The 9,665-nt window shown below is 55.7% G+C and overlaps 2 protein-coding genes across 2 annotated transcripts in view; both read left to right on the forward strand.

The window, feature by feature from the left end:
- FA2H (fatty acid 2-hydroxylase) overlaps nt 1-3,163 on the forward strand; it is an 11,810-nt gene extending 8,647 nt beyond the window's left edge. Inside the window, exons 5-7 of the mRNA XM_017824443.1 lie at nt 735-907; nt 1,398-1,650; nt 2,292-3,163. Coding sequence (XP_017679932.1) covers nt 735-907; nt 1,398-1,650; nt 2,292-2,371 — 506 coding nt within the window. The 3' untranslated portion in view covers nt 2,372-3,163. The remainder of the gene's footprint in view (nt 1-734; nt 908-1,397; nt 1,651-2,291) is intronic.
- Nucleotides 3,164-3,972: 809 nt separating this feature from the next.
- MLKL (mixed lineage kinase domain like) lies at nt 3,973-9,092 on the forward strand. The gene is made up of 10 exons (XM_017824442.1): nt 3,973-4,005; nt 4,741-5,318; nt 5,511-5,624; nt 5,727-5,901; nt 6,004-6,101; nt 6,218-6,438; nt 6,842-6,990; nt 7,191-7,240; nt 7,731-7,871; nt 8,692-9,092. Exons 2-10 carry the CDS (start codon nt 4,862-4,864, stop codon nt 8,742-8,744), a joined length of 1,458 nt encoding a protein of 485 aa, XP_017679931.1. The 5' UTR covers nt 3,973-4,005; nt 4,741-4,861; the 3' UTR covers nt 8,745-9,092.
- Nucleotides 9,093-9,665: the final 573 nt, after the last annotated feature.

Here is a 9,665-nt window from a genome sequence, read left to right on the forward strand (position 1 = left end):
TTTTTTTTTTTTTTTTTTTTTTTTTTTTTTTTTTTTTTTCTGGGTTCCTTTTTTTTTTTTTTTTTTTTTTTTGCAAGGTGCCACCCAGTGCCAGCTGTGCCCGGCTGGGGGGGGGAATTGCCTGCTGCACTGGCACCCCCCTGCTCCTTGGTGCCCAGCACCTTGCATTCAGGTTTTGGGCTTTTTTTACTAAAAATAAGCAGGTTTGGGGAAGAATCTTAATTTTGCTAGAGAGGACGCAGGGCTGGCAGCCAGCCCTGAAAGAAGGAGGTGGCTGAAAAATGCTCTGCGGGGGAAACTGCCCAACAAACCTATTCTTTTTACCCAAAAAAAAAGAAACCCCAACACCAACAACACTGTTTTACTGTCACAAGTGCTGCCTGTGCAGATAAGGTCCCTCCTGCCTTGTTCTGGTGGGCGAAGCAGCTTTGTAAGGTTGAGGCAGTCCCTGGAGTGCATGTCCAAGCCCTCGTTGGCATCTGGGATGCAGGAGACCCCCATCACTGGCTCCTTGTGGTAGTGAAAAGCCAACTGTTTCTGTAAATTAGTGGGAATCAGAGGAAAACATGGCTTTGGAGCAGTGCTTGGGCAGGTAGCTTCCTGGAGAAGCTCAGGGCAGGAGGTGGATGAGAGGTGGGAGGGAGGGAGAGCTGAGGATCACCTGGATACCAGTGGGAGGCTGGTGATGGATAAGAGCACCCGCCCTTCTGACCGCTGCATGTCTCGTTGTGTAGAGTACTCCATCCCTGTCCACAAATACTACTTCCCCTTCATCTTCCTCCTGGGGATGTTCCTGTGGTCCCTGCTAGAGTACCTCATCCATCGCTTTGTCTTCCACATGAAGCCACCTGCTAGTAACTACTATCTCATCACCTTGCATTTCTTGCTGCATGGGCAGCATCACAAGGTGAGTCGCGGCTCCCGCCCCCGCTGGCGCCCACTGGGCTGTGGGAATGGTGGCCTTTGCTCCAGTGGAGCCTGTTTCTGCATGGCCTTTGCCCAGGCAGAGCCTGTTTGTGCCTGTTCGCTGTGACTGGTGGCATCCAAGCGGGGCCCTTACCCAATACCAGCGAGGGCTGCAAGACAGGCTTGGAGAAGCTGGAGTTAAATCTGCAAGCTCCAGCTGGGCAAGGGGGAACACCAAAACAGCCATGGCTCCCTCTAGCTTTGCTGGAGGAAATGTCCCTGTGGAGCCTGGGGATCTGTAGTTAAAGCCACCACCCGCCTGGCCCTCTTGGCGTGCATGGGGGGCTGCTCTTGCCACTGGGTACGTCCTTGGGGAGGGTTTTTGGTGTTGGCTTCTCCCAGATGGGCTTCCCCAATGCTTGGCAGGGATGTTCTGAGGCAGGGAGGGTGAGCCAGGAGCTGCCCGTCCCACCGTCCCTCTCCGCTTCCAGTCTCCCTTCGACAGCTCCCGCCTGGTCTTCCCTCCCGTGCCGGCCTCGCTGGTGATCGGCTTCTTCTACGGCGTCCTGCGGCTCCTGCTGCCCGAGGTGCTGGGGCTCTCCGTGTTCGTCGGGGGGCTCTGCGGCTACGTCATCTACGACATGATGCACTATTACCTCCACTACGGCTCGCCCAGAAAAGGCACCTACCTGTATGGCCTGAAGGCTTATCACGTCAAGCACCACTTTGAGCACCAAAGATCAGGTAGCGCCCTGTCCCCGCCCTGTGTGTGCCGGCAGGGGCGAGGGCTGTCAAAGCCCGGTCTACCTGCACGTGTGCCACTAACGCTCCAAAATATTTGGTCTTTGGGATTTGGGATTGGGAAGGTCAAGCACCGTGCTGCTGGGGAAGCAGCCCCAGGTGCTGCAGCCCATGGGGCACATTTCTCAGCCCCCAGGCTGAGGATGGGGAGCCAGAGTGGTACAGGGCGAAGGCAGCAGCCCGCGGGTATTAATGCCACTGGGGATGCCAGGGTGGAGGCCAAGCCTTCATGGAGCTGGGTGCCTGTCCCATCCTGGGGCAGCATCTCTTCCTGCCAGGAGGCAGGGTGAGGCCCTGGGCTTCCCCAGACCCACCCCAAACCTTTCCCAGCCTGGCGCTTGCTCAACCTGCCCTTTGCCCGGTTTCCTAGGAGAAAACGCCCCATCCAGATAAGCTATCATCCATGGGCCTGGTGGAATGGCCCAGCCAGCTCCTGCTCCCTCTGCTCTTCCTCCTTGCCCTCACCCTGCCTTCCTCCCTCCTCAAAACACAGACACTCCTCCCTCACCGGTTAACACAGAGCCCTTGCAACACCCCGGCCATGGTGGTGCCATGGGCTGAGCACTCTCTCCCCTTGCCCGCAGGCTTTGGCATCAGCACACGCTTCTGGGATTACCCCTTCCGGACACTCATCCCCGAGGAGACCTTCAAGAAAGAGGACTGACAGCCCCAGCACGGTGCCTGGCTCCCAGCTCCGTCCCCCCTGGGCTGGGGCCGGTGTCCCTCCCCAGCCCTCGGCGAGGCCAGCTGGTCCCTGCCCCCTTCCTGGGGCTGTGCCACAGCAGTGGCTCCACACTGGACCATCCTCCCAGAGTGCTGTGGTCCAGCTGTGGCACGGCCAAGGGGATGGGGGACTGAGGGTGTGAAGAAGAAGAGGTTCTGGGGCCCCCAGTGGGGGCTCCTGCCCCTCCCTTGGTGCCCTCCCGCTCCAGGCCATGGATGCACAGGCAGATCTGCTGCCTGAGAGATGAAGTGCCTGGTGCTGTCCTCTGCCCTGGCCCCTGAGGCCCCTGTTCCTCCCAGGGTGCTCTCCCTCTCCAGGGCTGCAGTTAGCCCCATCCCCTAACTCCTTCCAAGGGGATTCTGTATCCTGGGTCCTTCTCCCGGCCCGATCTCAGCACAGGGTTTTCTTGGCCTGCAGCCCTTTTGGGGGGTCCTGCAGGTCTGGATTGTGCCTTTTTCTAACCAGTGCACCCGTATCTCTCTGCCAGATTTATCAAGTTCATGGTTTTTGTAGACATTGGCTACTTGAAACTCAAACTCCAATGAACAGAATTACTACGAGATGCCTTTTTTTGCTGATCCTGTGATTTTATTTTTTATTATTTTTTTCCCTAATGTTTACTGCAGATATTTAAAGGTTTGGAATAAATTTATATGTAAAACTTAGACACTACAATTGTAAATAAACTGTATATTTTGAAAAATAAAGCCTTTTAGAAGAGTCTGACAAATATATCCCCTGGGGCTACTCCCATGTTCTCCCACCCTTGGTGCATCCCTTTCCAGGTGCTGATGGCCCTCAGTGCCACTTTTCTTGGCTCCCCTCATCAGCCACGGTGAGGGAGGAGCTTTACGAGGAGCATCAGCAACAAACTCCTGTGACCCCAGACTCGGGTAAGCAGAAGCTGGCTGAAGTTGCCACTCACTTCCCTGAAATTGGGCAAGAGTGCTTCCTAAAATCAGCCTGGCCCTCTGACGAACCCACACGCAAAACTTCCTGTGCTCCCGGCAGAGGTCAAGCACTATTTCCAGCACTGGTACCCACAGCCCCCTTCCTTTGGTGCTGGGGGGTCCTGGGGCTGCAGGGGTAGGGAAGGGAGCTCAGAGGACCAGCACCCCTCGTTTGGGACGGGTGTGCTCCACAGGGTCTCACTGCAGGCGTGAAGGAAGCTCAGCAGGACACAGAGCCCCTGTTGTGGGTGTTACAGTGCCCTGGGCAAGCCTTCTCACAGCTGACAGCACAGCAGAAGGGGTTGGGGTGCTCAAAATAGCAGCAAGCATCGATATGAGCGGCACAGCCTCCCCCCCCTTCCTCCAAACATACTTCCCATGGGCAATTCCTTCTTCCACCAGGCAAAACCCAGCACAGGGGCCTCCAGCCGCTGGGGATACCCCAGGCAGCTTTCTGGGAGCAGGGGGTTGTCCCGGTGTGGGAAGCTGCAGGGGGTTGCACAATGTCCCTTCCGCTGCGTGGCAGCAGTGGCGGGGAGAGCACCCTATAAAATCCTTCTCCTCCTGCTGTGCCTCTCCAGTCTGTGGAGGCAGCCAAAGCAGAGACCAGTGGAGCAGGACCAGGTAACAGCTCGTTTCTTCCTTGGGGACTGGGCTGGAAAGAGGACGGGAGAGTGGAGCTGGGTTCTGGGTGCATTCCCATCTTGTTTCCCGCCGGTAGCGCCTGGCACTCCTCTCTTAGCCCTGGCTGCATCAGTGGTGTGGGTGGCTGCTGATAATTTCCCTGCAACAGGGGTGTTTTTTTGTCTCTGCTGCCTGGATATGGGCTGGGGAGCAGGGACCATCCCTGTGGGGATGTTGAGAGCATAGAAAGAGTTTGATTTAAAATCTTAAGTAGGAAATACAGGGCTACAGAGAGAAAATATGGAGAAGCTGGGGATGCTGGGTGCAAGCTTTCATTAGATGGGTGACAACAGAGGGAGATGTTGGGTAGAAATGAAAATGGATCTTTATGGTCAAAGATGTAGGCTCTGTGAGCAGGATCCCAGGGTGATGCAGGGCCAGAGCCTGGGAGTGCTGCCCTGGGAATGCTCCTTGGGTCACTGCTGACCTCACTCCTCTGGATGTAAGCTCTCTGGGATGGCCCACACTAAATTAATGTACCTAAATCAAGCTAAAATCTGCTAGTGCAGAGCGAGGTGTGCCACTCCTGCTGGTACCCGTGTCTCTGTGTGTGCCCGCTCTGGTCTGTACGGGCAGCCGTGGCGCCAGGCCAAGCAGAGGCAGCAAAGCTGGAGGAGGTGTAAGGGGCTATGGGGGACCTCGAGGGTGGTGTCCCATATCAGGGCTGTTCCTTAGGGTGGAAGGTGTGGAAGAGCTGCATCCAGCTAACCTCTGAGCAGCACCTGAGGCTCACCTTCAGCAGACACTCCCAGCCCACATCCCCACGTTCCCAGGGGCCAAGCCCTTTGCTGCCAGCATGGACATCGTGGAGAGGGTCCTCTCCGTGGCCCAGGCCATCCACACCCAATTCGAGCAGGTGAAGTGCTGTAAGCACCAGTGCCAGCGCCTCGTGGAGCGCATCCAGATCCTGCTGGAGCCCGTGAGGATCCTCAGGGCTCAGCCACGACAGCACATCTCCCACCACGAAGAGGAACTGCTGAAGAAACTGCTCCGGGTCCTAGGGGAAGCTGAGAAACTGGTGATGAAATACAGCCAGACCAGCTGGATCCAGAAGTTCCTGCGAGCCCGCAGCACTGGTGAGGAGTTCGTCTGGGTGAACGAGAGCCTGGAGGACATTGCCCAGGGGCTCTCGCTCCTGCTGCAGGCGGAGCAGAAGCAGGCTTTCCTGGAAGTTTTCCAGGCAAAGATGTGTCGCAGGCAGGATGCTGAGGACCTGAGGGATGACAGGGCTTTCTTGGACCAGGTGATTGCAAGTAAGTGTGCATTTAGCAAACCCTCTTTCCCTGAGACCAGAGGTTGGCACATCTCCCCAGCTGCTTCCCGGCTTTGTCTTGATTGCCACGGCCACGGAGAGCCAGAGGGACATTTAAACCACGAGAAAAACTAACCACATCAGTCCTACTTGTTCATTCAGTGGCCCAACCTGTGCATGTTTCTCTCCCCAGGTACTGAGGAACCTGAAGAGGTGGCCGAGGAGATCTACATTGGCAGTCAGTGTGTGGAGAGCAAGGTAGACTGGATGCAAAGGGAGCTGAACAAGATCGTGCGCGAGATGGAGCGTAAGTGGTGTCACACTTCCTGCACCCTGTGCACTGTGTCCTTTCCCCCCAAAGCCCTGCCTAACGAGTCCCTCGTTCCCTCCCGGCACATGGTGGGAGCAGGCTTGAAGAAGGTCAACGTTGGTAAAAGAGAAGATATCACTGAGATCAAGCGGGACCACCTCACCCTCTACAGGCACCTGCAGGACACCGAGAGCTACGACCTCTACGAGGGCGAGTACCTCAAGTACCCTGTTGCCATCAAAACCTTCAAGAGGCCACTGACCACCGACCCAGTGTGAGTTGTCCTGGGTGGGAGCGAGTGTGCCACCTGGGAGGGTGGCACAGCACCGTGTCATGCCTTGTTCCGGGGATCTCACCATGCTGTCCTTTTCCACAGGAAGGTGAGAGACATCTTCGAGAAGGAGATTCAGACCCTGAAGAAGTTTGAGTCTCCAAACATCCTGCGCATGTACGGGATCTGCATTGAGGAGAACGGTAGGGGGGTCACATTAATGTCACCCTTTTCCTCCCCTGCCTGTTCCCAGTGGAAGACAGTTTGCTGTGGTCCCCTCCCAGGAGGTGGCACAAGGCAGGATCCTTTTGCCTTGCAGATGGGAGCCCCTGCTTCTCCATCGTCATGGAGTACTGTAAGCACGGGACGCTGCGGGATGTGCTGAACACACAACAGCATCTTTCCTGGGACATCCGCATTCGGATGGCCCTGGGAGCCGCCAGAGGCCTTTACAGGCTGCACCAGACAGAGGAGAAATCCCGACTCCACGGCTGCATCTGCAGCAGCAAGTTCCTGGTGGCTGGGGATTACTGTGTGAAGGTAAGCAACACATTTGGAGAAGGTTTTGGGAGGTTTGAATGGTTTTGTGGCTGTCTTCCTCCACCAACACTGAAGGGAATTATGACAGTCCAGAATAAAACTTGGAGTAGAGCCAACTGCCCTATGACTTTAGGCACTTAAACCTGCCTATCTCAGTCTTATCATCAGCAAAGTGATTGCTCCTGAGCCATCCACCCTGGGATGAGCTGAAGCTGGAGCAAGTCACCTGCCTCCACCTCTGGTTTCACTTGCAGAGAGAGCCACGTGCCGGGCAGCACGCGTGGCTGCCTGCCAGCCTTTGCTGCCCAGGGCATCTCGCTCCGTTTGCTCCATCTTGGGGCGCTCCCCAGCTGTGCCACAGAGGTCTACCACTTCTCCCTCTCTCTCTCATTCTCTCAATCAGCTGTCAGGATTTGAGCTGTGTGAAACAGAGTCATCCATCAAGAGGAAAGCCAAGAAGAACTGGAAACAAGTCTATATGCTGGCTTACATCGCTCCTGAGAACATGAAAGACATCAACTACCCCTACAAGAGGCCCTGTGAGATATACAGGTGTGTCTGTCCCTCCCTGGAGAGGGGCCTGTGAGCAGGCACGTCTCTGGCAGAGTAGCTGTTGAGCCATGGAAGGAGGTCAGGTTTAATTGGACACATAAGCCCTTGTTTTCTGTTGGCATAGCCCAATAATCCTCTCCATTAGAAGGGAGGAACACACGGTGGAATGAATGCTGAGACTCTTGCTTATCTCCTTCCAGCTTCGGGATCGTGCTGGCAGAGATTGCAACCTCCAAAATCCCATTTGAAGGTGAGACAGAAGTATCTGTTCCCTGCATAAAACCCACACAGCATAGTGCGGTTCCTGTCTGGCACTGGATGCTCCCTGCTCCTTCCCTGAGCGTCCCACGCTGTGCAAGTCCAAGTGGCAGTGCCTGGTGTGCCTGGTTCTGCACAACAGCTTCATAGCTTCCCCTGGAACCCTAATATAAGTAAAGTAAAGCTTATAGTAAAGCAACAGGCTTAAACCACAAACATGCAAATAATTTTTGTTTCTATTTGATGTTCCTGTGCATTTAAGCATAAACTCATCTCCCTGCTCCACTGGAGCCCAACAGTATCATGCCAAATACTGTAGGGTTCACTGCAGATGGAGTGTGGGTCGCTTCCCTGTTGGCTTCTCCGTGCCATAGGCTGTAGGGAGGCTCTTGGCATGGCCTTGCACTGGGTTTCCTCCCCAGCACCCTCCTGTGGCAGCAGAGCTCCATCCTGACACTCCTGTTTGCACACACATTGTCTAGGCTGCACTCCTGAGGAGATTGTGGAGAAAATCTGCAACCACCAGTACTGGGACCCTGTTGGGGAGGATTGCCCTGCAGAGCTGCGGAGAGTCATCGACCAGTGCCGGGCCTTGGACCCTTCCCAGCGCCCTTCTGCTGAGGGTGAGTGTCCTGGGCATCTGCTCCACAGGCCCTTCGTATCCCTCAACCAGCTACTTCTGCAGGCAATTTGCCCCTTATTTCCCATATGAATTTGTCTGGTTTTGTGTTTTGGGATCCACCCTTGACTTCCCCTCTTATGCTAACAAATCCCCCAATACCAGACCTCATATCTTGAATGTTTACCCATGCCATGACAATAATAACCAGGCTGTTCATTTGGCATCACATAAGAGTAGCTTTTTCTCTCAGACAAGCACCAAACTGGAAGCAGGGTTGTCTGGGTTAATCCCCACTCAGGTCCTGCAGACCCCATAAGCTGGAGGAGCATCCACAAAACTGTGCAGGAACATCCCTGCCTTGGGCTTTGAGCAATAAATTGCAATCTTAGGAATTGCTCCGTGGCAGGGAAGATTTCACTGTTTCTAAAGTTGGTCTGGGTCTGATCAGATGAATAACTGGTCTCCACCAGAAGATTTAACAGCAATCAGCATGAGAATACAGCATGCCTTTATTACTCTAACATGACTCCACTCCAGCACCCAGCCATGACCATGTGGTCCTGAGCTGGAAGAACAGCTTCTTGCAGCTGTTCCCAAGAGTTTTTCCATATGCACAGCTGCTTCTGTCTGGGCTGTACTCCCCCGTGTCTGCCCAGGCCTGTCCCCTGCTAATGGCACCCACTTGTGCTGGCTGGAGGAGAGCGTGACTGTCCCGGTTGTTATCAGCGAGAGAACACCACCTTCTCGTCTCTTAAAAAAAGAACCCAAACAGCCAATAACAAATGCTCTGTTTTGATTAACGCCACCCCTGTGTTTTGCAGAGATTGTGGACTCGCTGGCTGAGCTGGAGAAAAGCAGGAGCCAAGGAAGTTAACTGCGGAAAGCAGGGCTGGGTGACCATGGGCAGCGAGCCCAGGGGTGCTGCTCACCCCCCTCCGCCCTCACAGAGACTGATGGTTCAATACACGAGTGCTTGTGTCTGTGTGCGACCTTCCCCTCGCCGAGGGGCCACACCTGGGGGTCACCTCAGAGGCACATGGGGAGCGAGGGCACCCTGACAAGGCTCTGCCCCCAGGGGACTCAAGGAGGCCAGCAGGAAGCCTGGGGAGACCACAGGGATGGGACACGGACATCTCTTACAAGGACAGGCTGAGGGAGCCGGGCCTGTTATCTCAGGAGACGACTGAGAGGGGACCTCATCAATGTCTATCAGTGACTGAAGGGAGGGTGTCAGAGGATGGACCAGGCTCTGCTCGGGGTGCCCAGCAACAGGACAAGAGGCAACGGGCAGAAACCGATGTCCAGGAAGTTCCACCTCACTATATGGAAGAACTTCTTTACTGTGGGGGCGACCCAGAGATAACCCAGAGAGGGTGTGGAGTCTCCCTCACTGGACATATTCCAGAAGCATCTGGGTGCAATCCTGTGCCATGAGCTCTGGGACGGCCCTGTTTGAGCAGGGAGCTTGGACCAGATGACCCACTGCGGTCCCTTCCAGCGTGACCCACTCTGTGACTCTCCTCGGCCCGATGCTGCCCCTGGGGCGCTGCGGCCCCCGAGTCTTCCTCCGCTCCCCCCGGGCACCCCCGGCACGGCGCTCCCGTCGCCATGGCAACGCCCCGCCCGCCTCCCCCCTTTTTGAATGAACTCGTATTCCCGCTCTTTTCGCCCCGCGGCGGCTCCGCCAATGAAAACTCACTCCACGGCCCTTGCCCCGCCTCCTATGGCCGTCAGGCCCCTCGTTGCCCAATCAGCCGGGCCCTCCCTCGGCTCTCTGACCAATCAGAGCAGGCTC

This window comes from Lepidothrix coronata, unplaced genomic scaffold (assembly GCF_001604755.1).
Source record: "Lepidothrix coronata isolate B3197 unplaced genomic scaffold, Lepidothrix_coronata-1.0 Scaffold110, whole genome shotgun sequence".
Lineage (NCBI taxonomy): Eukaryota > Metazoa > Chordata > Aves > Passeriformes > Pipridae > Lepidothrix > Lepidothrix coronata.

What these genes read in the sequence shown, in the direction of transcription:
- MLKL (XM_017824442.1), top strand. Translation starts at nt 4,862, where the DNA reads ATGGACATCGTGGAGAGGGTCCTCTCCGTGGCCCAGGCCATCCACACC. An exon ending in CTCCAAAATCCCATTTGAAG is followed by an intron (nt 7,241 to 7,730) that starts GTGAGACAGAAG and finishes CACATTGTCTAG; the next exon opens with GCTGCACTCCTGAGGAGATT. An exon ending in CCAGCGCCCTTCTGCTGAGG is followed by an intron (nt 7,872 to 8,691) that starts GTGAGTGTCCTG and finishes TGTGTTTTGCAG; the next exon opens with AGATTGTGGACTCGCTGGCT.